Source organism: Callithrix jacchus, chromosome 4 (genome assembly GCF_049354715.1).
Source record: "Callithrix jacchus isolate 240 chromosome 4, calJac240_pri, whole genome shotgun sequence".
Lineage (NCBI taxonomy): Eukaryota > Metazoa > Chordata > Mammalia > Primates > Cebidae > Callithrix > Callithrix jacchus.
In genome coordinates this window covers 84569074-84594830 of record NC_133505.1, presented here as the reverse complement: position 1 = coordinate 84594830, position 25757 = coordinate 84569074, and the positions used below count along the sequence as shown (strand labels likewise).

General features: G+C 38.2%; 1 protein-coding gene across 6 annotated transcripts in view; it reads left to right on the top strand.

Moving 5' to 3' along the window:
• Nucleotides 1-19778, top strand: part of HMGN3 (high mobility group nucleosomal binding domain 3) — a 32624-nt gene extending 12846 nt beyond the window's left edge. Inside the window, exons 2-7 of one of the 6 annotated variants that reach the window (XM_008994695.4) lie at nucleotides 5706-5756; nucleotides 12005-12034; nucleotides 17371-17421; nucleotides 18626-18739; nucleotides 18860-18902; nucleotides 19297-19778. In XM_008994695.4, the coding sequence (XP_008992943.3) occupies nucleotides 5706-5756; nucleotides 12005-12034; nucleotides 17371-17421; nucleotides 18626-18739; nucleotides 18860-18902; nucleotides 19297-19310 (303 nt within the window). In that variant the 3' untranslated portion in view covers nucleotides 19311-19778. Of the gene's footprint in view, nucleotides 1-5705; nucleotides 5757-12004; nucleotides 12035-17370; nucleotides 17422-18625; nucleotides 18740-18859; nucleotides 19124-19296 lie in introns of those variants that run through there. The other 5 variants (XM_008994694.4, XM_002746751.5, XM_002746750.6 and 2 more) reach the window with 5 other exon arrangements.
• Nucleotides 19779-25757: the final 5979 nt, after the last annotated feature.

Here is a 25757-nt window from a genome sequence, read left to right as displayed (position 1 = left end):
TAAAAACTGATATTAGAATCCGCTATTGGAAAATTGTAAATGTTTGGAACAACCTGGGTGAAACTACTATGAATTTTATGAATTTTAAATGCATATTTAGATGTTCCTGATAAAATTTAGCATTTAAGATGTGCTCTAAGTATAAAATGAACACTGGATTTTAAAGATTTAGTATAAAAAAAGTCTGTGAAATATCTCATTAATCATTTTTTGGCATTAGTTACCAGGTGAAATACTAAAGTTTTAGATATATTCAGTTAAATAAAATATTGAAATTAATTTCATCTGTTTTTATGCTTTTTTGATGTGGCAATTAGAAAATCTAAAATTATATGTTATATTTCTGTAGGACAGAACTTCTCTAGAATTGCTATTGAAACTAAAAACACACACAATAGGTAATGTTATTTACAGTTAGTAATTAGATTTATTAGTATATTTTTAACATTTTTTTCTTATATACTTTTCCTTCCTTCTAGATTCATTTTTCTTATTGCTAGATTTGATCCTTTAGTAATAGATTCTTGTTGAAAGAAAGGATTTTTTTGTGAGTGAGCTCTCTTTATATTTGTATTCTGAAATGGCTTTATTTTGCCACCAGTCTTGAGTGATAGCTAGGTATAGAATTCTACGTTGACAGTTTTCCTCAATTCCTTGAATAGTACTTTGTATTTTCATACATTTGTATTCGTTGCTGGCGAAGTAATTCTTTATAGGTAATCTGCCTTAACTCTGATAACTTTAAGGATTTTTCTCATTTTCCTTGATGTTTTGTAATTTTATTGCAATGTGCCTTATGTGTTTGTTTTGTTTTGTTTTCTGTTTGTTCCTTGGTGTGCGTGTTCAATGTGGAGAGTCAAGACTTTACTTTGGGAAAATACTCAGTCATTATATCTTTACCTTCGTATTGGTACCTCTTTTTCTGCTTCTGAAATGCCTGTTAAATAGTTGTGGAGCTTCTCAGTTAACCACCGTGACTCCTAACCTCTCTTGTTCATCCTTTTGTTGTTCTTTGTTGCATTCTGGGTTAATTCCTAAGCAGTCTATGGCAATTCCTACTGTGAGTTTATCTGTGTTTTGAGTTTTTTTATTTCAACTAGCCTGCTTTTTTATTCAAAACTTCTATTTTCTATGAATGAAAGACATTTTAATATAAAACATACAGACAGAATGTAGTATTTACATATGCATGATTTACATAATAATAAACCACAATCTAGCTTAAGAAATGTAACTCTTACCATTGACTTCGTCTTTCCCAAATTAGCCTCCCTTTCCTCAGCAAAGGGTAGCCTCTGTCATGATTTTGTGGTTATCATTTGTTATGCTCTTCTTTATAGATTTTCTACATATTTGCGTTTTTAAACTTTATTTACTATCATGCTATGACTTCCCTTTTTTGTCCAGCATTACGTTTGTGAGATTCATCCTATGTTGGATGTGCATACTCACAGTTCATTTGTGTTCATTGCTACTTATTATTTTATTATATACCATCCTGTATATATCCTCCTGATGACACAAATTTAGGTTTTTTCTACTTTTTAATTAAGTTTAGCTAAGTATATATTTTTTCACCATCCTTTTATTTTCATGCTTTCTATATCCTTGAGATTTTGGTGTCTCTTTTAAGTATCATATTGTTGTATAAGTGTTAGTTACCTATATTGTTTATTATTTTTAAGTCTTAAAATCTGATTGAGCAAGCATTCCTTTCCTCCCAACTCCTCATTGTTTTCCTTTTTGGGATGTGCCAGAGGGGATAGGAAACAAAGCCTAGGGCTGTACAGGGGGAGAGAGCATACAGCAGTATCTTCAAGTTTGCAGCTTCCTTAAAAGGCATGAGGAACTAACAACACAAAGTTAAAACATCTCTTGCAGAGAATGGGTTAAGGGATCTTGCCCATGTCAGCCTTAACACTGGGTGTGATGAAAAAAGACTTCCTGTTTTGACCCTGATGTGTGTTCACACTCCATAGCACTTATGGGTCCTGCAAAACTGTAAGTCTGGCTTCTAAGAGTGAAGGAAAAAGTTGTCCTGATACATCTTGACACATCAGCCATAAAGGATGCCCAGTACTTCAGCTAAGGGAGAAATCTCTCCCATTTAGCTGAAGACACTAGACTCTACTATGACAATTATTCGTTAGAACTCTTAGGGCCTAGAACAAATTATATAAGGCACCATCTGAAATGGACACAAATTCTTCCAGAGTATATCAACCTACTTTGCTCTAGTACCCATTAGATTCAAGGTGAGCATTCTACCAACACTCAAGAGACAGCACCCAAAGCCCTGGTTTTTATTTGATGATTGATTTCTATGTTTTCAGCTTATCCTCTAGAGGGTGACAGCTATTCAGCTCCATTCACACAGTATGTAGCTGCCCAAAGTTACCGCCCTTTTGAGATTACTCTGGATCAGCCTCATTCACCTAGAATAATCATTCTGTGCCAACATTCAGGTGCTCCTGGCTGATTATCTGTCCTGACCTAGTTGCCAGGTGTTCAGTGATCTACCTGCCTGCTGACTTGCCCTTAGATCATCTCTCACTGGTGCCCAGAATCCCCGCTATGACCTCCATCTGACCACCCTGCTATGTATCCCCCACCTCCTTGCTGGCTCTCAACTCAGTATGCAGGCCACTTGGGAACTGAAGGAACCTTGGATGTGTGCATTAGACCTTTTTATTTAACCATTGTTTGGGCCCTCTTGACTATTCTTGGTTCAAACCGGATTAGTAGAAACCTGCTGTGTCCTAGAGAGTGGGGCAAGAGCCCCCTTTGCCTTGGCAGTCCCTGCATCCCATCTAACTCTTCTCATCTTTCATATCCACCTGCTGGGCAGTTCATATCCACCTGCTAGACAGTTGACAGTTGAAGTACATCTGAGATTCCCCTATATACACCCCCAACCCTTTGTTTCCCCTTTTCTTTGTTTTTATTCCTTACAGTCCCTTAGTGCAAAAAGCTTTGGGTTTCTGTTTTAATCCCTTAAAACCATGCTGTCTTCATTCCTGTCCCCAGCCTATGGCTTAGTGTTAATTGATGGAGAGGGTTATGTGATAAGACAGCTTGTAATTGTAGGTCTTTCCAAAATAGTCTACCTGTTAGTCTGTGCAGCAAAAACAGATAACCAGTTTTCTGGGAATCTGGATGTAAGGAAATGTGCTTAACTTTAAGGCTCTGCTGAATATAGTTTCATACTGTATAATTCAGAAGTCATCTTAAGATCTTTTTTATTTCATAACCTTGGTATATCAATTTACAGTTTATGAAATGTTTTCTGCAGTATCTCACTTGATCATAAACTTGACCCTTTGAGTTAGCTGTCATTATAATGTATCATTCATGGATGAGGAGACTGAGCCACTGTGATCAAGTCACTGTCTCAGATCATACAGCTTCTAGGTAGAGCCGAGATTCAAGCCAGGTGTCTTGAGCTCACATCCTGCATTCATACCTTGTATCACACTGATCTGTGATAAAGATTGATTGTTCCTGACTGTAGATGTATTAAATGCTTGTTAATAGAAAGCAGTTATGGGGAGATTGCCAGAGAAACCAGCTTTGCTAGCTTTTCACATCCAGAGCCTTATGTTCATTCATCTGAAGGCATTCACGTTTTTAGTGTACCTGCTTTTTTTATGCAGTGCCTTTACAAGAATCTCTTTTTGAATAATTTGCATACCATATAAACATTATTATGGCAATGTTTAGAGATTGAACTCTATCATACTGCCTGTCACTAATCCACTGCATAGAAAAATATGAAAATAATCTCATTAACATCAGTTTTTCTTATAATAGCTATGTGCTGCTGCTTTAACTACCTATCAGTTATAGGTAGACAGTACCCAAGACTGAAATCTGCTGAGTGACCTGACAGATCTAAATGAAAGCCCAGCACTCCTAGATAACCAAGGGTCTGTTGTGTGGCCAGAAGGGTTGAGTTTGTAGCCATGGAAGTGTGCAAAGCCCAGTGGCCCAGCTAGGAATTATCTTCATATATTCAGACTAAGATTTTACCATCTTTACCACAGCTGACTGATACAAGATCTATGAACCAAATATTCCTGTGCAAGAGAGTGGGGAACAAAAAAGAGAAAGCTGTTTCTTCATGATAGAGAAGTTTCCATGGAGGAGGGGAGATGCTTGATTTGGAAATGAGAGAAATCCATGACATGGGAGGTTCTGTAAAGAGGACATATGATAGGCTACGGGTAATAGGCAGCTCCAGGGAATACACAAAGGTCACTGGGTCCTTGGCCTTGGAGAAAAGCTTTTGTCTTTCCTAAAGACTTTTATATATACCTAGGACTTTTGTTTTGCATACTTTTTTATGACCTAAGTTTTTGAATTTAACATTCTTTTATGTGGACTTTTTATATATTCATTTTGCCTAACTTTTTAATTCTGTTCATTCAGTTACATAAATATGTAAATAATAGTTTACTTAAACATTTCTCTATTATTTACTGTTATGTGAGTTGCTTCCACTTATTCCATGTTAGAAATAGTACAAATAAAACCCATTATTTACAAAGAATTTCTTTTTTTGAGTCCAGGTTCCAAAATTGAAATTACTAGCTCATGATATTAGTCCTCTGTGTCTTTTTCATATTGCCAAGTTGTTCTTTGAAATTATATTTACAGTGTCACCAGCTTCAAGCACTGGGTTTTTATGATCTCTTGAATTTTGTTCTCCTTTTATCAGATGAGGCATTACCACATAGCTGTTTTATTTTGCTGAGCCAAATATCATGTCAAATGTCAGTTTGCTATTTGTATTTTTTTCTAATGAGCGTTCTATTCAGATCAGCAGCCTATTTGTGCCGTAGAGACTGAGTATTCACTTTCCAACCATAAAATAGTTTTAAAATATGTTAAGTAGTCTAGTTTTCTAATTAGTTTGTTTAAACATTATTTATTAACTCTTGGCCAATAAAAAATACTGGGACATGTGGAGTATCCAATAAATCCAAAGTATATTTTACTTTAAAATATAAAGAAAACATAAAGTATGTTTTCCCCATAGCATACACATCCTGTAAAGGAGTCAGGTTTCAGCTGTCACAAGAGAAGGCAGGTGCTGCCCCAGGGGCTGCATCAAAACCTGGAAATAAATTGGGGGTGGCATGTAGCCTGGCTGTCATGCCAAGGCTGGGAGTTTAGTAGAGATGCTGGAGTTGATAATGGAAAAATAGTAATCTATGATAAATTTGTCAGGTCATATCAAGAAATGGGCTAGAAATCAAGGCTAGGCAAGGATGGGATGAAAATGTACTTTCGTGGTTGGCCTGGGCTTTACCAGCAGCCTGCCCTGATCTCAAAGGAACAAGTGACTAGAAAAGCAATTGGAACAAGAGGGTGGCTCACAGGCATTCCTGCCACTGGCCACTGTTCTTTAACTGGAATCATCAAAGATAAATGAAAGTCACTTAGGGTGCATGCACATTGAGAACAAGGGATGGTGTCCTTTCACCATTTCCGTTTTAAAAGTAGAACAGTTATGCAGCTATCTACTGTGTGTGCATGCTTGCACATAAGTGTATAAAAGACATACCCTATTATAACTTATTTTTTTTCTGCAAAAAAAATCTGTTGGCTTATTTGGTTCTGGGAATAAAATAACTTTTTAAAAACATTTTTCTAATGTGTGTTTTCCAATTTAAATACAGTTCACTGAAATATTGTCTTTCTAGTCTCCAGAGAATGCAGAGGGCAAAGATGGATCCAAAGTAACTAAACAGGAGGTAAGTATGTCTTTAACATTTTATATTTAATTATTTACATTGAAATGTTTAATATTGTTAAGATTGTCTGCGTCTGAATGAAATGCAGACAGTCTTATGAACAAGGTTGAACATGAATGAACAAAGTTGTTAAGACTACATAGAACAGAGATAAGTGTCTGTATGTAGTCTCTCTTGGCCTAGGTATATTTCAGTTGGGTATATTGATGAGGTGTTTTTCCACTTACTGTGTTGTTTATGTTTCTACTTGTCGGCCCTGCTTTCTGTTAAAGCAGATACTGAGAATTCCTTCTGGGCAAAGAGTAAGATAATAGGCAAATTCATCAAGGAGAACAAAGTCTGCCTTTCACACCAAGAAAATGAAAGACTGTTGATATCGTAAATTCTGTGCTCCAATGAGTGGATTATAAATCACTTTTTAGGTGCTGAATATTTTGCCTGAGAAAGGATCATCTTTAAAGTCAAAAACTATAGAAGGATACACAATATGTCAAAATATTAAAGCTTTTTTTAAAAATTGGGAGCAGTCTTAGGATATTGGGATAACTAATTAGGCAATGACTCAACAATGTTTTGTATTAAAATTCAGAAACCTCCAAAATTCTAGAAATTTTCTGGGATTTGACCCTCCACATTTATTATTATGAACCTCTAAAATAAGATGGGCTAAACAGTAGGAAATGAGATGTAATTTTGAAGATAGCCATTCCCTTTTCACAGAGCTTTAGAGTAGGTGAAAAACTGCAGCTGTTACCCTCGAACTTACCAACTAAAAGGGGTCATGAGTGAGACAAAAACGTATCTAGTTACAGATTCTTTGATCGGGTGAGTCATATTGTGGTTAATCATTCAGAGGAGTTTATCATAATACCAAAACCCCTATACAAGATTTGTGCAAGGAAATTTCATTCTGCCAAGTGGAAAATCTTAAATAGAATCTATAAAGAAATAACCTAAAAGCAAAACAAACAAAATCATTTGTTTCCACCATCTATGTACTTAGCATTCATGGTTTGACAGAGTTTGGAATACTTATGATTTTTTTTATCCAAAGCAGAGTCACCATACAAATGTGAGAACCAACTAAAAAAATGATAACCAACCAAAAAGTGACAAATGCTTGAATTTTCTTGGAAAATGGCAAAATGTGAATTTTTTTTTTGAGATGGGGTCTTGCTCTGTTGCCCAGGCTGGAGTGCAGTGGCGTGATCTTGGCTCATTGCAATCTCCGCCTCCTGGGTTCAAGTGATTGTCCTGTTGCAGCCTCGTGAATAGCTGGGACTACAAGCACGTCCACCATGTCCAGCAAATTTTTTGTATTTTTAGTAGAGACAGGGTTTTGCCATGTTAACCAGGATGATATCAATCTCCTGACCTTGTGATCCATCCACCTCGACCTCCCAAAGTGCTGGAATTACAGGCGTGAGTCACCACGTCCAGCCATGATGTTTAGAACAGTTGGCTAAGTGTAACTAACCTTATTGTTTTTAAGATTTGGACACTAAAACAAAAGCATCTGGGTTTTTCTTTAGGGACTGGCATTTAAATTGATTTGTCAGTCAGAAAAACTAGGAACACCATGGCACACGGTAAGTGTTGATAGTCTTTCCAATTCTACTATACTAAAAGCAAATCAAGCTGGTGAGAATGTATATAAATGATATGTGTGTGGTTTTGCTTGTACAGCTGTCTTACACATATTATTTTTTTTTTTTTGAGACAACATCTCACCCTGTCATCCAGGCTGGAGTGGGTGAGGTGGCGAGATCATAAATCACTTCAGCCTCCATCTCCTTGGCTCAAGTGATTCTCCCACCTCAGCCTCCAAGTAAGTAGCTGGGACTCTAGGTGCATGCTACCATACCCGGCTAATTTTTTTATTATGTTTTTATTTGTTATTTTTATATTTTATTTTATTTTCTACATATTTTATGAAATTTTGTTGTTGTTACTAAAAGTATTTTCTAGGAAAGATTACCTGTCATTTAACACAGTTATGTAAAAAATGAAAAGGTCAGTTAGTTTGCTCGTGGTTTCAGGTAAAAACTGTCAGTGCATTAGTTGATTTTTTTTCTTTCCCACTGAATTGACTGAATTTCCCAGATATGTCATTGAGTATGGCACTATATTGACAATAGTGAATGGATAACAGCTACTAAGGGGGATTCTGTTTGAAAATCCTCTCCCACTGTCATATTAGAATGCATTGTACAAAGGATAGTACTTCAGGGGAGTTGGATGGTAAATAACCAAAATAATATAGTCATTACAGTCAACAGTTACAAACCCTTTTACATCCATTATTTTGTCTGGTCTATATAGTAACTCTGAAAGGAAGGCAGATTATTCCTTAGCAAAAATGTATAAGCACCTATAATGTGCCAAGCACTGTTCTAGGCTCTCCACATCCCACATTGAATAAAACAAGCAAAAATTCCTGCTTTCATGGAGCTTCCTGTTAGTGGGAGAGAGAGTAAAGTAAAATGATTGAATATTAGCTATGAAGAAAAACAAAGCAAGGAAGGGAAATAGTTAATGTCAGAGAAGTGCTATTTTTCAGAACAGATTGGCAGGTGTTGTCCCTATTTTAATTAGAGCAAAGTTCTTAGACAAACATGATTTTCCCTGGGTGTTACAACTTGTCAATAGCAGAACCAGGAAACAGATCTGAATCTCCTGCTCCAAAATCCTCTATCCCTATGGCCCTTTTGTGGCAGTGCTAAAAATCTGGTCATCCAGTATCCATTTTTCTGGCTTGTCTATTCCCAGCCAAGGATCTGAGGTACAAACTTTCCTACTTCCCAGTTTTGAAAAGAAGACAATTTCTTTTTAGGCTTTTTTTTTAGAATTAAAAAAACTTGACTTTTGGGTTTTGCTTGGAGATACATGGTCAGTCTCAGGAGCTCAAAAATAAAAATACTCCCATATTTCCAATTTAGCAAAGTCCAGTGATTCCACTGAATCTAGCTTTCACTGTCTAATTTGTCATTGGGAGATTAGACTTTTATGTTGCTTCTGCAACCAGGACATTAAAGTAGATTTCATGTCTTTCAGTATAGGCTTATTTTCTCCAACCTAAAGGATGATCAGTTAATAAATGCTTATGGAATAATTCAATTGTGACCATCATCTGAATACCATAGTGACAAACCATCACATTTGTCATATCTGTTTGTCATATTTATCAAGAATGGCTTTTCATTCTAAAAGCCCTCCTTCCCTCCCTCTCAGAACTAGTAAAATAATTGGATATTGGCAATGAAGAAAATGCAAGGAAGGGTAATAGGGAATGTCAAAGAAGTGCTAACAAGTAGTCTCTGGACCACTTTTCCCGAGGATTCACAATAAAAAAAAAATCAAGAGAAATTCTTAATATACTTTTTTTTCTTTAGTAGTTCCACGCAGCAATCTGAGTCTCAAATGAATACTTCAGATGTTCGTGTTTTAAAAAGGAAAAAAATAGCAGTCTAATCTATTTCATATCCAATAAATATAGTCTAATAGTTTATAGATTTTAAGGCTATGAAAGCTGATGGAACTTTCCAGGAAGGTGTCCTTACTTGCATGCATAATCAGTACTGCTGAGTGAAAGGTTTGTCTCAGCCTCCCCTGTTTGCAGTGAAAGAGAAAAATGGTGGCTACTAGAATGGAAAATATAAGAAAGGTCTTTTTTTAATGGAATAGAAAGAAGAGCTGGTAAATATTAGGTAGAAAGTCACAAAATGATTTTATAATAGAAAATAGGATTTTTAGGGACTTGCTGGTTTAGATAGCTTAGGCATTTTTTGGGGGGTATTAATTTCCTAGACTTTTTATTTTTGAATTCCTGTACTGGACCTGAATTTTTAAAAGGTATTCAGTCCTTTGGATCTGAACAGCTGTTAGGCCCTGCAAAGCAGTGCTTAGATAGGAATGTCTCTGGAAATCCCAAAGAGCTCTCTGACATCACTTGGTCTATTCAGTATGTTCAGGTGTTCATATGGAGAGGAACAACAGTGTCACAATTGAGGAACTTTTCACATGATTTTGCCTCACTTCAGGGAGATTTTATTGAAGACTTCTAGATGGCAGATAGGGAGGCAGTTCTGAGTAATGGCTAGCATGTTTGTCCCCCTTTCGGGCCTCAAACTAAAGAGTAACTGAGTAATGGCTCCAGGACCTCTTTCCCTCCCCACAAGCTCACAGTTGCTATATGTTTCTGGTGCTTTCCCCTTCTGTTCATCTCAACACCTATTGAGGGTCCCTGTTGCATACTGGAGCCATAGAAATGTAAGAGAAAGTGCGCCTGTGCAAGAGGGGATGGAGACCTGAGTGGGATAAAGTGAATATGAGGCAAGACCAACATGATGCACATAAGTTGACATCAAGTCATGAGGGAGTCAGATAAGGTTCATTCACCTCTCTTTAGCATGGAGAATGCCACTTTTGTCTTGGAAGGTATTGTTCTGCCTTCTGTAGTTTGTGAGACATGAGTAGTTCTTGAGGCCACACTGAAGCTTCAGAGCTGAGCTCTGTTGGGTAATTGGCAGGTGCTCTTTTCTCTCTGCTCAGAAAGCACATTTAAAAAACACATGATACCCTTTTATTGCCCACTTTACTTGTTAATGTTGCCTTTTCTTCAGTATACTCAATTAATACAGTTACTATCCTGTAAAAAGTATTGTGAAAGTTGGATTCTGGTTCCCAGGGACTCATGGGTACACTGTCAGGAATGCACCCTTGATAACCATAGCAGGCACTATGGTTCCTATGGAGAATCTGACACGCACTTCTCCTGTACCGATTCACAGGACTATGTGCTGAGCTCTATGTGCTTTTACTCTGTGCAGTGAGTGTATCCCACCTCACCACTTAACCTGCACAGTCTCCCATTCTCAGCACATTCTTCTTGCTGGCCTTAAGTCCAGCTCTGATCTTTCCTCAAGACCCTAGGGTTAAAAGTATTTATGGAGGCTGTGGCCCTTCATTTCCTTCTGTAGTTTAAAGAAAGATGAGTTTAGCTTCTCTGGCTATTTTCAGCAAGAAAGTTCTTAGCTGTGGAGATGGCAAGAAATATTTCTTCCAGTTTGGCCTGACTGGCTGACCTTGACTGACCTTAGCCCCACTTCAAGAATTCCATGATTCCTCATAATTAAAGCATGGATTCCTACTGACCATTTTTGCTGTCCCCCTTAGGAAAAATTATTTGAAACATTTAAGCTATTGTAATGAGAAAAAGTCTGCATGAGGCAGTGAGAATTAGGAAAAGGATTGGATTCATTTATTCAGCAAATATTCTGAGTTTGTACTGTATGTTGGGCAGTACACTACTGTACTAGAAATAGAGCAGTGAATTAAGCAGATAAAAAGTATGGAGTATTTATTTCTGGAGTACTTTTTTTTTTAAAGGCAGTTATACTTTTAGAATGTGAAAGCCTTTGGGGAGCCACCTAAGGCTGGATAGTAAGTAGAATATCAATTTTGTGTATTATTGCTGAAGTGCCTAGGACAGTTCTGTTATTGTTGAAGTGCCTAGGACAGTTTGCAGTGTCATTTGCGGTTAACTTGTAATATCCTTGAAAAAGAGAAGATTTTCCCCAGAAGATCAATCTCTATACAGTTTCTCTGTAAATTTTCTAAACTTTGAAGGTAAAAGAAAAAATATATACACTTTTAATTCTAATTAAATCTTTGAACATATAGATAAATGTGTTTGTTTTGTTATAGGTCAAAAGAAGCCATTCTTGTTAACTGCCAAAATTTGTAGTCACTTTCGTTTCTAACATAGCAGCCTGGGGAACATGGGGAACTCCTGCTATTTTAGTTTCTACCCAATTGCATAAGTGTCTTCTTGTATTAACTTAAAAGCTTTAGTTCCATTTTTAAGGAGCTGGAGTCAGACCGAAGACTAGCTCTTAAGTAGCACCTCAATGTTCTTGCTGTTGATTTTGTCATAAAAATAGAGGTTTTAATTTGGGATAAAGCCTAAATTTATCTTCGTTTCCTTTACTTATTCACCACACCCTTGGTTGCGAGTGGCCATTTATTTGAATGGTGTACCTACCCCTTTTTAGAAACACTTCCTCTTGAGTATCATGATGCCTAGGAGACTTGGAATATGTTTCACTGTGCTTACCTGAAGAAGGTGATGGGACTCATACATTATAGTCATTCAACAAAGTAAGGTATATTAAGAATAGATTTTTAAAAATCAACTTGGTTTTGTATAATCACCAAAAAATATGTATATTTTTCCATTCCCTTTGTAGCCCACAAGACGGTCTGCCAGATTGTCAGCGGTAAGTACCTTAGAACCACTTCAGTGTTAGTTCATGTGAATACATGATGCCATTGTCCTAAGTAAAGCAGCAAAAGGAAGATTAAGATGGTTTCCCATGAGTTTATTTTCTTTTTGAAAACTACCTAGGGTCTTCATGTTTAGCAAATTTGACCAGTGTTTGCCAAGCAATTCATTTGATCAAATGTGTCAAAAAAAAACAAAAAAAACCAGTGGCTAGACCCATTAGGAAGAATATATAACAGGATGTTATTTGACATTGCTAGATCTCTGAAACAAAAGTAATACATTAAGCAAAGTTCCAGTCTTCAGATTCTACCTATGATGTACTGAAGTGGACAGAATTCTAATTCTCTGTTCACAACTCATACTTCAGAATGTTTGTATGAGAATGTTCTGAAAGTTGTCTGAGTCCATATACTGTAGCCTCATTTCAGACCTAAAGAATCTTTGTAACAGTAATAATTCTACTTTGCTATTTGGAGTCTCCTTCTGTGGGCCAGGAGATTCTTGCAGGGTTAGGAGACAAGCTGAAATGGGCAGATATGGCTGAGCCTCTGAGGTGGACATTCTACAGCTTTTCTGTACCAGTATGTGCTCCTTACTAGCTCTTATGCGCTTCTCTTATGTTGCCCTCCTAAGAGATTAGCTGGACTCTAGTGGAGGATTTTGGTTAAAGTTCCTGCAGCCCAGGCTTCCCACTGAGAAGGGAAAGGGAAAGGCATTGACATTTTGGCTGATACTATATTAATATATTTCCATGCTAGTTATTACAAAAGCTTCATGCTACTTTGGCCTTCAGGAAAGCATGGATTTCATTCTCAACCCAAACCTGTGCCTGGTACAATGTAGGGAATCAAAGCAAAAATGGATATTAGGTCCACTCACAGGTTCAGAAGTACAGCTGTTTGGTTTGGCTGAGCCAGTGTTTCACAAGTCTCATAAGGAAGTTTATTAGTTCATTTTCACACTGCTGATAAATACATCCCAAGACAGGGCAATTTACAAAAGAAAGAAATTTAATTGGACTTAAAGTTCCATGTGGCTGGGAAAAACCTCACAATCATGGCAGAAGACGAGGAACAAGTCACATCTTACATGGATGGCAGCAGGCAGAGAGAGAGAGAGAGCTTGTGCAGGGAAACTCCCATTTTTAAAACCATCAGATCTCATGGGACTCATTCACCATCATGAGAACAGCTCAGGAAAGACCCGCCCCCATAATTCAGTCACCTCCCACCGGGTTCCTCCCATGACACAGGGGAATTGTGGGAGTTACAATTCAAGATACAATTTGGGTGGGGACACAGCCAAAGCATATCATTCCACCTGCAACCCCTCCCAAATCTCATTTCCTCACATTTCAAAACCAATCATGCCTTCCCAACACTCCCCTAAATCTTAATTGATTTCAGCATTAACTCAAAAGTCCAAGGCTCATTAGAGACAAGGCAAGTCCCTTCTGCCTATGAGCCTGTAAAATCAAAAGCAAGTTAGTTACTTCTTAGGTAAAATAGGGGTATGGGTACTGGGTAAATACAGCTGTTCCAAATGGGAGAAATTAGCCAAAACAAAAGGGCTACAGTAGGCCCCATGCAAGTCCAGAATCCTGCAGGGCAGTCAACTCTTAAAGCTCCAAAATGATCTCCTTAGACTCCTCCTCTTGCATCTGGGTCACACTGATACAAGAGGTGGGTTTCCATGGTCTTGGGTAACTCTATGCCATGGCTAAGCAGGGTACGGCCTCCCTCCCAGCTGCTTTCACAGGTTGGCATTGATTGGCTGCAGATTTTCCAGGTGCACATTGCAAACTGTCCTGGAGGACAGTGACCCTATTCTCACAATGTGCACCTGGAGGACAGTGGCCCTATTCCCACAGCTCCAGTAGGTAGTTTCCCAGTGGGGACTCTGTGTGAGGACTCCAACCCCACATTTCCCTTCTGCACTTCTGATAATGATAATGTCTTCAGGACATCAACACAATTATTTAAAAGTGAAAAGGGCTGGGCGCGGTGGCTCATGCCTGTAATCCCAGCACTTTGGGAGGCCGAGGCGGGTGGATTATGAGGTCAAGAGATCGAGACTACCCAGGTCAACATGGTGAAATCCCGTCTCTACTAAAAATACAAAAATTAGCTGGGCATGGTGGCGCGTGCCTGTAATCCCAGCTACTCAGGAGGCTGAGGCAGGAGAATTGCCTGAGCCCAGGAGGCGGAGGTTACGGTGAGCCGAGATTGCACCATTGTACTCCAGCCTGGATAACAAGAGCAAAACTCCGTCTCAAAAAAAAAAAAAAGTGAAAAGGTCAGTTAGTTTGCTGGTGATTTCAGGTAAAAACTGTCACACACTGTATTAATTGATTTTTTTTTCTTTCCCACTTTAACTGAGTTATTCCATGTGGGCCCCACCCCTGCAACATCTGCCTGAGCAACCAGCCGATTCCATACATCTTCTGAAATCTAGGTAGAGGTTCCCAAACCTCAGTTCTTAACTTCTGTGCTCCTGCAGGCTCAACATCACACAGAAGCTGCCAAGGCTTGGGGCCTCCACCCACTGACCAATATAGCCTGAGCTGTACCATAGCCACTTTTAGTCATGGCTAGAGTGGCTGGGACACAGGGCACCAAGTCACTAGACTGCACACAGCAGAGGGACCCTAGGTCTGGCCCACGAAACCATTTTTTCCTTCTAATCTTCTAGGCCTATGATGGGAGGGGCTGCTGCAAAAGTCTCTCATAAGCCCTGGACATTTTTCCCATTGTCTTGATGATTAACATTTGGCTCCTCATTACTTATGCAAATTTCTGCAGCCAGCTTGAATTTCTCCTTAGAAAATGGGATTTTCTTTTCTATCTCATTGTCAGGCTGCAAATTTTCCAAACTTTTATGCTCTGTTTTCCGATTAAAACTGAATGCCTCTAATAGCACCCAAGTCACATCTTGAATGCTTTGCTGCTTTGAAATTTATTCCACCAGAGACCCTAAACCATCTCTCTCAAGTTCAAAGTTCCAAAAATCTGTATAGCAAAGGCACAGTGTTGCCAGTCTCTTTGCTAAAACATACCTTTGCTCCACTTCCCAACAAATTCCTCATCTCCACCTGAGACCACTTCTGCCTGGATTTCATTGTTTATATCATTATAAGCATTTTGGTCAAAGCCGTTCAACAAGTCTCTAGGGAGTTCCAAACTTTCCCACATTTTCCTGTCTTCTTCTGAGCCCTCCAAACTGTTCTAACCCAGTTCTAAAGTCACTTCCACATTTTCAGTTATCTTTCAGCAGTGACCTGCTCTTCTGGTATTAATTTACTGCATTAGTCCATTTTCATGCTGCTGATAAAGACATACCTAAAACTGGACAATTTACAAAAGAAAGAAGTTTAATTGGACTCACAGTTCCATGTGGCTGGGGAAAGCTCATAATCATGGAGAAAGGCAAAAAGGAGCAAGTTATGTCTTACATGAATGCTGGCAGGCAGAGAGAGAGAGAACTTGTTCAGGGAAACTCCTGTTATTAAATTCATCAGATCTCTTGAGACTCATTTACTATCACGAGAAAAGCACAGGAAAGACCCCACCCCTATAATTCAATCACTTCCCACTAGGTTCCTTGCACGGCACATAGGAATTGTAGGAGTTACAACTCAAGATGAGATTTGAGTGGGGACACAGCCAAACCACTATCTTCCTGATATCAGGAAGATATATCAGTCACTAGGAGGACTTAAGAGCTAGGGGTGCTGTTGTGAATCTCTAGGCAGGTAAAGGAATAGACCTTGTAAGTCAAATGAAAACCAAAATCTAAAACAAAGCTTTTCCTGAGCACCAGAAACTGGCAATATAAGCATCTTCCACTGAGATCATTCCTGTGCTACTGAAAGAGAGCCTCCTCAGAGGCCAGCAGGATTACAGACTACAAAACACTTGAATTTTCCTGGTCCTATCAAAACACTTGAATGCTGGGTCAGAAGGAAAGGTCTGTCCTACAGAAAATAATATAAAAGTAAATTGTTTACTATAAATGGAGAAAACATATATATTAATACAATATATCAAAGCTTAGGGCAACAAAATTTTTTAAATTCTGAAAACGTAAGAGCCATGAAAGCTGCTGTATTTGGGCTGCAGATTTAGGGTGGTAAGAAGATTAATAAAAACATTTCTTACTTTTCAAGCTCAATTTTCTTTTTTTATTTGAATGGTCATTTCTAACAGCCAGTCTTCTGGAATGGAACTGTCTATAATTTCACTTTATGCCCTTGATGAAAAGGGCCAGATTCTGTGCAAACCTGAATTACCTAGAGGCACTAATGAGGAACATGTATTTTTCTCCATAGGGGGAGACACTGGCCAGCGTTTTCTATTTTAAAACCATTCTTCTATTGCCAGGAGATATGTACACTTTTTTCTAGTTCTATGAGAGAAATATTTGCCCTAAAATATCTACAGAAAACTCCTGGTTTGAACTAGTTATCTTTCCCCAGTGCCCCCATGTGCCACCTGGTCTCAGGCCCCTGGAAGCTGGCCAGGGCTGAAGCATTGTCTGGAGGAGGGACCATGGTCACACGCTGTGCACGTGCTGCTCATGGGGACTGCAGGACCACATGGGGCAGGAGAAAAATAGTTTCCTAGGGGACTCTTTGGCTAATAATATCTGTGAAAATTTTTAAACTTTGTGAGCTAACAGTAGACATTTTAGCATTATAATTACGTTCTCAATAAAAACCTCTACAGACAAATGAGCCCAGCATCTGGTTAGGCAAGAGATTCTCACCTTGAGCTGGCAATGGAGAGAATAAAAGTGGGAAGAAGCTTGGCAAGAGAACTCAAAATCTACATCAGAAGTGGAAGGATTTGAAAGTGATTTTGAAATACTTCACAGGCAGCAGTCTTCTTTACCAGTTGGACTTTGCTAGTGATTGTGCTGTGATTTCTAGACTGTTAGGAAGGCCAGTGCAACTGAATTCATTGAGTCCTTTGGCCATGGGCCTGAGTCATTCCTCTTGCTGCTGTGCTGTGATAAAAGGAAGAACAGACACATTGGAGATAGAAGCTTAGACCTGTTCCCAGAGAGGTCTTCTGGACTGGGGAATAAGCAGTCGGCTTTTGGATCTCACCTGCGGTTCCCTTGTGAACCCAGGGTGAAAATAGTTATGAAGTGCAGAGATAAAGATCTCTGTTTCAGCAGCTGTTACCAGCTGCTGAAAATAGGATGAAATACTTTTAATGACCAAAGCCATGTCAAAATGGATAGTTGTCTTTGTTTGTTTCTTTGTGTCTCTTTTGATGCTGACAGTTGTCTTTTTTAGTATTTGTGTAATTTATATTATCTTTGCAGAAACCTGCTCCACCAAAACCTGAACCCAAACCAAGAAAAACATCTGCTAAGGTAAGAAATGCTGTTTCCCACTCTTGGCTTTTTAAACAATGAATAAATTATAATTCCCTACCTCAGAATCATTCAAGGAAAGGCCATTTTTAATGATCCAAGCTAAAATGTACTGACCAGAAAACCGTTATCGCTGTTACGGGCTTTCTTAAAAGGCATAAAGCAGTTTCTATGTTAATAGGAGTGTGTTTTTCATTCGGTCAGTGAGGCGCAGGAAGTCAGAGGTGTTACTCTGAGAAGCCTCACTTCTGAAGGGGGTTTGGCAGCAGCCTCATGAACATGCGGTTCACATGGCATGCAGTGGGGGTGAGTTTTGACTCTGGCAGCACTGCCCCACTGTGGGAGGAGTTCAGGAAGGGGCTTCTGACTTCATCTAACTGGATTTTGCAGGCCATTCTGAGGTCTAATAATAATAATAAAATAATGCCGGCAAGTAATACTAGCATTTATAAGGCCTTTATACTATGGCAGATATGGTTGATTGCTTTACTCATATGACCCTCACATCAGCTTTATTGAAGTCGATACAAATATCCTGTTTTGCAGATGAGGAAGCTGAAGGACAGATTTATTAGGGAACTTACCCAAAATGGCTTTTCTGCACTCTGCCCTTTGGTATTGTCTCATGTGAATTGTTTAAAAGTTGCGTGTGTAGTGGCATGAATAGATGATTCCAGAAACAGAACTTATTTTTGTTGTTAGGTCTTAAAAATAGGAACTTTTCTTCATCTGGGCTTCATTTCCTGACACCTTCCCAGCTTTCTAGTCATGCAAGCCATGTGAGGGGTTTCCTTGGAAAGCAGCAGAGGAGCCACCCCCTGGCTGGGTTCTTTCCCACCTCTGCCTCTTCTTTCCCCAAGTCCTGCTGCTGCTCTCTCCATGGCAGAACCACTTCTCCCCTTACTGGAGGGAGATCCACTGAACAAATCCAAAGCTAGGAGAGGAATCACAGATTGTGTTTTCCACAGAAGAGAAAGCACAGTGGACTTTCTGTGCAACCTGTTACTACATTTTCACAGAGATTCATATCTGTCCTGTGTAACTTAGTTGAAACCCAGCAAAATTGGGTTCCCATGTCTCCAGAAAGGCCACCACAGTGGTGGCGGTTGTGCTTCACCTTGTGTTTGCACAGAGGCTGATTGATTTTAGCCAACATCACACTGTTTCTAACATTCTCTTTCCCTGTGTTTTGATCCTCTGTTAGAAAGAACCTGGAGCAAAGATTAGCAGAGGTGCTAAAGGGAAGAAGGAGGAAAAGCAGGAAGCTGGAAAGGAAGGTACTGCACCATCTGAAAATGGTGAAACTAAAGCTGAAGAGGTACTTTCCATAAATACCTCCCACTGATTGAATCAGTGTCTTTAAAGAAATTTCTCAATCCTTCAGCTGGTGATAGCACGTTCTTAATGTCTCTTTTTATTGCCTGTAATGTTATTGCAGATCCACATCTCTCGCTCAACTGTTAATGTCTCAACCTCCAGAGGTACCCCACCCAGCACACTATCAGTAAAGGGGCAGATTGAAACAGTGACAGTTAAGGGTACAGTAGAAAATTCTGCATGTTTGCAGTGACTAGAATCAGATAGTAGTGATGTGGTCTTTTTTTTTTCCCCCTTAATTATTATGATGAAGAGTGGGAGCTTACAGGTAAGGCTTCTGTGGTTGTTTGAAAAGCAGAAAGCAATAAACACAATGGAGTGTTTGTGTAATATGTTCCTGCTTTGCCTTTTTCACCCAGAGTTGAAATAGGTTTTGCAGTAAAGCTGGGGGAAAAAAGGAGAAAACAAATGTTCTAAACTGTGTGTGTTGGTGGGTGGAATTTCCTTTTCTTGTAGTAGTTTTAGTAGTAACTATATATTTTTTTTCCTTTTTCACAGGCACAGAAAACTGAATCTGTAGATAACGAGGGAGAATGAATTGTCATGAAAAATTGGGGTTGATTTTATGTATCTCTTGGGACAACTTTTAAAAGCTATTTTTACCAAGTATTTTGTAAATGCTAATTTTTTAGGACTCTACTAGTTGGCATACAAAAATATATAAGGATGGACATTTTACCCTCTCATAGTCATGCTTTTTGGAAATTTACATCATCCTCAAGTAAAATAAATACCAGTTTAATATTGGAAGCTGTGTGTAAGATTGATTCAGCATTCCATGCACTTGCTTTAAAATTTAGTCCTGTGCATACTGTGGTGTTTTTACTGTGCATATTTGAAATTTTCATGCAGTTTTTCTAGAGCAATAATCAGTGGTGCTTTTGTACCTAGGTTTTATGTGACTTTAATGAAACATGGATAGTTGTGGCCACCTGCTGACTATTTGTGGTTTAAAATAAAAGGTTTTCTTGTCTGCAAAATATCTGACTCTTAGTATCTTTACTGCATTTTGGGAGTGTTTCATTTTAATGTTGCAGAAGATAAGAATTTTGATAGACTTTGCCATAGCGGTATCTCCAATAAGTCAAATAATATTTTTTCTTAATTTTCTGGCCTTTAACATTGTTACTATTTTAATAAAATCATCTATGAATGCTAATGTAGAAGAATTACATCTAATTCACATTATACCATAAGTGGCCAGCAATGGTTACTGTGTAATAAAACTTCATAAAGCATTAATTTTTTAAGTCCTTATAAATAGGATATAGTTCTGCTAAATCAAAGCTAGTTAAAAAAAACATAAACCAGGGCTCTACTTTGAGAATCTCCCACTTTCAGAATAATAAGTACTAAGTCACATTTGTACAAAGTACTTTCCCATTCAGTTGAGGACTTCACAGCTTTGAAAGTGTTTTACCCAACATGAGCATGTTTCAGCCTTGCATCAGTTTGAGAATGGAGCTGGCACAGGTATTATTAGAGCTCCTTTCTAGGATAAGAAATAGGAATGTGTAGTGTATTTGACTTATTGGAAGGAGAAAATCCAGGCTGGAGTCTTTTGAATTTTAAATAGTGTCTTTATGTCTGTGAAAGGACATAGCAGCACCAGGAACAGAGGAGTTATTTTATACATGTCATTTGTTGTTATTTGCTACCTGAGAAGTTTGGTAACTGCATGAGCACCCCAGGAAAGCTGAATTCTGGGCATTTGGCTTAAATGAAGACTTTGATCTTATAAGATGGCAAGTAGTGCCTGTGCTGCTCAGGGACTCCTGAAAAGAAGCTGTTGTTCCTTTGGGAGGTAGATGCTTTTATGTTATGCTTATCAACAAAGACAAAGTTCCTCCTCCAGATTATATTTTGGGGCTAAGAACTTAAACTTGTCTCGTCATTAGTTGACTGCATTTATCTACTATATTATATACAGAATAATGCTGTTCATAGTTTACTTGGCTTCTGAGCCTGAAACATAGCTTAATTCATCAGTTTTAAACATGCTAAAAACTACTTTATCTCAAAGAAAAGTATCTAGTATCCAGTGAATACTTTACACAAATATTTTCAGTACACAGTACTCAGTTGAAGTATATTGCTGACTGGTTTCTAGTCCAGAAGTGAACCATAAATTCAGTAGGTTTGCTTTTTAAAAAATTATATAAGTGATACCAGTACATTTTTTATTTTAAAAAAGACTAGATACTACAACAATACATAAAGCAAAAAGTCAAAATATTTTTTCCTCCCATTTCTACATCCCAGAGGTAATCACTACAGTTTTATCTTTCGTGTGTGTGTGTGTGTGTGTGTGTGTGTGTGTTATGGTTAGGATTATGTATACACCCATACATATGTGTATATAATTTTTAGAAGAAGGAATCACTATCCTACTTTGAATTTACTCAATAATCTGTAGTTGGAGAAATAGATCATTTCTAATATTACAGTGCTGCCAATGATACTTCAATAAGCATGCTTGTATACAGAGCTTTGCCTACATATGTATTTCTTCTGCTCAACCAAATAATTTCCCAGAGGTGGAATATCTGAGTCAAAGGGAATCTGACATTTTGACTGCCACTCAAAAAGATATACCAATTTCCAGTTCCATCAACACCATATGAATACCATCTCTTCTTACCTTGGCCAGCACTCATTTTGGTCAGTCTAATTAATGAAAATATGCCTCACTTTTAATTTTAAATTTGTTTTATTACTAGTAAAATTGAACTTTTTCTGTTTAATGATTGTTTGAATTTCTTCTGTGAATTCTGATTTTGTCGATTTTGCTAATGGGGAGTCAGTGTGTTTTTTTGTTTGTTTTTATTGTACTTTAGGTTCTGGGGTACATGTGCAGATCATGCAGGTTTGTTGCATAGGTACAGACATGGCAATATGGTTTGCTGCCTCCATCACTCCATCACCCACATCTGGCATTTCTCCCCATGTTATCCCTCCCTGACCTCCCCACCCTTGGCCCCCTACAACAGACCCCAGTATGTGATGCTCCCCTCCCTGTGTCCATGTGTTCTTATTGTTCAACACCCACCTATGAGTGAAAAACATGTGGTGTTTGATTTTCTGTTATGTGTCAGTTTGCTGAGAATGATGGCTTCCAGATTCATCCATGTGCCTACAAAGAACATGAACTCATTATTTTTTATGGCTGCATAGTATTCCATGGTGTATATGTGCCACATTTTCCTTGTCCAGTTTATCATCAGTGGGCATTTGGGTTGGTTCCAGGTCTTTGCTATTGTAAACAGTGCTGCTGTTAACATACATTTGGTTGTGTCTTTATAATAGAATGATTTATAATCCTTTGAGTATATAACCAGTAATAGGATTGCTGGGTCAAGTGAGGTTTCTATTTCTAGGTCCTTAAGGAAGTACCACACTGTCTTCCACAATGGTTGAACTAGTTTACACTCCCACCAACAGTGTAAAAGCATTCCTATTTCTCCACATCCTCTCCAGCATCTGTTGTCTCCAGATTTTTTAATGATCGCCATTCTAACTGGCGTGAGGTGGTATCTCAATGTGGTTTTGATTTGCATTTCTCTAATAATCAGTGGTGATGAGCATTTTTTCATATGTTTATTGGCCTCATATATGTCTTCTTTTCAAAAGTGTTGATATCCTTCACCTACTTTGGGATGGGTTTGTTTTTTTTTTTGTAAATCTCTTTTAGTTCTTTGTAGATTCAGGATATTAGCCCTTTGTCAGATGGGTAGATTGCAAAAATTTTTTCCCATTCTTTTGGTAGCCATTTCACTATAATGACTGTTTCTTTTGCTGTGCAGAAGCCCTGGAGTTTGATTAGGTCCCATTTGTCTAGCTTGGCTTTTCTTGCCAATGCTTTTGGTGTTTTAGTCATGAAGTCCTTGCCTATGCCTATGTCCTGAATGGTTTTTAGGTTTTCTTCTAATGTTTTTATGGTGTTAGGTCTTATGTTTAAGTCTTTAATCCATCTGGAGTGAATTTTAGTGTAAGGTGTCAGGAAGGAGTCCAGTTTCTGCTTTCTGCCCACTGCTAACCAGTTTTCCCAACACCATTTATTAAACAGGGAGTCCTTTCCTCATTGCTTTTGTCAGGTTCATCAAAAATCAGATGGTTGTAGATGTGTGGCATTACCTCCAAGACTTCTGTTCTGTTCCATTGGTCTGTATCTCTGTTTTGGTACCAGTACCAAACTGTTTTGATTACTGTAGCTTTGTAGTATAGTTTGAAATCAGGTCCCATGATGCCTCCGGTTTTGTTCTTTTTGATTAGGATTGTCATGGCTATGGGGGCTCAATTTTGGTTCCATATGAAGTTTAAGGGGTTTTTTTCCAGTTCTGTGAAGAAGGTCATTGATAGCTTGATGGGGATAGCATTGAATCTATAAATTACTTTCAGCAGTATGGACTTTTCATGTTATTGATTCTTCCTAACCATGAGCATGGAATGTTTTTCCATCTGTTTGTATCATCTCTTATTTCCTTGAGCAGTGGTTTGCAGTTCTCCTTGAAGAGGTCCTTTACATCCTTTTTAGTTGTATCCCTAGGCATTTTATTCTCTTTGTAGCAATTGTGAATGAGAGTTTGCTCATGATTTGGCTCTCTGTTAGTCTGTTATTGGTGTATAGAAATGCCTGTGATTTCTGCACATTGATTTTGTATCCTGAGACTTCGCTGTAGTTGCTTTTGGGCTGAGATGATAGGGTCTTCTAAATATACAATCATGTCATCTGCAAATAGGGACAATTTGACTTCCTCTTTTCCTAATTGAATCCCCTTTGTTTTTTTTTCCCCCTTGCCTGAATGCTCTGGCTAGAATTTCCAATACTGTATTGAATAGTAGTGGTGAGAGATGGCTTCCTTGTCTAGTGCCAGATTTCAAAGGGAATGCTTCCAGTTTTTGCCCATTCAGTATGATATTGGCCATAGTTTTGTTGTGAATAGCTTTTATTATTTTGAGATATGTTCCTTCGATACCTAGTATTGAGAGTTGTTAGCATAAAGGGCTGTTGAATTTTGTCCAAGGCCTTCTCTGCATCTATTGAGATAATCATGTGGTTTTTGTCTTTGGTTCTGTTTATGTGGTGGATTACGTTTATAGACTTGCGTATGTTAAATCATCCTTGCATCCCAGAATGAAGCCTACTTGATCGTGATAGACAAGCTTTTTGATGTAGTTTTGTAATCAGTTTGCCAGTATTTTATTGAATATTTTTGCATCTATTTTCATCCTGGATATTGGCCTGAAGTTTTCTCTTTTTTTTTGAGTTTCTGCCAGTTTTGGTATCAGGATGATGTTGGTTTCATAAAATGATTTGGGAAGGATTCCCTCTTTTTGGATTGTTTGGAATACTTTGAGAAGGAATGGTACCAGCTCCTTTGTATGTCTGATAGAATTCAGCGGTGAACGCATCTGGATCTGGGCTTTTTTTGGTTGGTAGGCTATTAATTGCTGCCTCAACTTCAGCCTTGTTATTGGTCTGTTCAAGGTTTCAATTTCTTCCTGATTTAGGCTTGGGAGGGTGCAAGTGTCCAGGAATTTATCCATTTCTTCCAGGTTTACTGGTTTATGTGCATAGAGTTGTTTGTAGTAATCTCTGATGGTAGTTTGTATTTCTGTGGAGTTGGTGGTGATATCCCCTTTTTCATTTTTTTATTGCATCTATTTGATTCTTCTCCCTTTTCTTTTCTATTAGTCTGGCTAGCAGTCTGTCTAGTTTGGTGATCTTCTCAGAAAACCAGCTCCTGGATGTGTTGATTTTTTTTGAAGGTATTTTTTGAGTCTCTGTCACCTTCAGTTCTGCTCTAATCTTTGTTATTTCTTGTCTTCTGCTAGCTTTTGAGTTTTTTTTTTTTATCTTGCTCCTTTACCTGTTTCAATTTTGACCATAGAGCGTCAATTTTAGATCTTTCCTTTCTTCTCATATGGGCATTTATTGCTATAAATTTCCTCTAGACACTGCTTTAAATATGTCCCAGAGATCCTGTATGTTGTGTCTTCATTCTCATTGCTTTCAAAGAATATCTTTATTTCTGCCTTCATTTCATTGTTTATGCAGTCGACATTCAAGAGCCAGTTGTTCAGTTTCCATGAAGTTGTGCGGTTCTGAGTTAGTTTCTCAATTCTGAGTTCTAATTTGATTGCCCTGTGGTCTGACAGACTGTTTGTTATGATTTCCGTTATTTTGCATTTGCTGAGGAGTGATTTACTTCCAATTACTTGGTCAATTTTAGAGTAGGTGTAATGCGGTGCTGAGAAGAATGTATGTTCTGTGGATTTGGGGTGGAGATTTCTGTAGATATCTATTAGGTCCGCTTGGTCCAGATCTGAGTTCAAGTCCTGGATATCCTTGTCATTTTTTTGTCTCATTGATCCGTCTAATATTGACAGTGGAGTGTTAAAGTCTCCCACTATTGTGTGGGAGTCTAAGTCTCTTTGTAGATCATTAAGAACTTGCTTTATGTGCCTGGCTGCTCCTGTATAGGGTGCATGTATATTTAGGATCCTTAGTTCTTCCTGATGCATTTATCCTTTTACCATTATGTTATGCCCTCCTTTGTCTCTTTTGATCTTTGTTGGTTTAAAGGTCATTTTTATCAGATACTAGGATTGCAACTCCTATTCTTTTTCCTTTCCATTTGCTTGATAAATCTTCTGCCATCACTTTATTTTAGCCTATGTGTGTCCTTGCACATGAGTTGGGTTTCCTCAATACAGCACCCTGATGGGTCTTGACTTTTTATCCAACTTACCAGTCTGTGTCTTTTGATTGGGGCATTTAGTCCATTTACATTTAAAGTTAATACTGTTGTGTGTGAATTTGATCCTTCCATTTTGATGCTAAGTGGATGTTTTACCTGTTAGATGACACATTTTCTTCATTGTGTTGATGGTCTTTACCATTTGGTGCATTTTTGGAGTGGCTGGTACTGGTTGTTCCTTTCCTTGTTTAGTGCTTC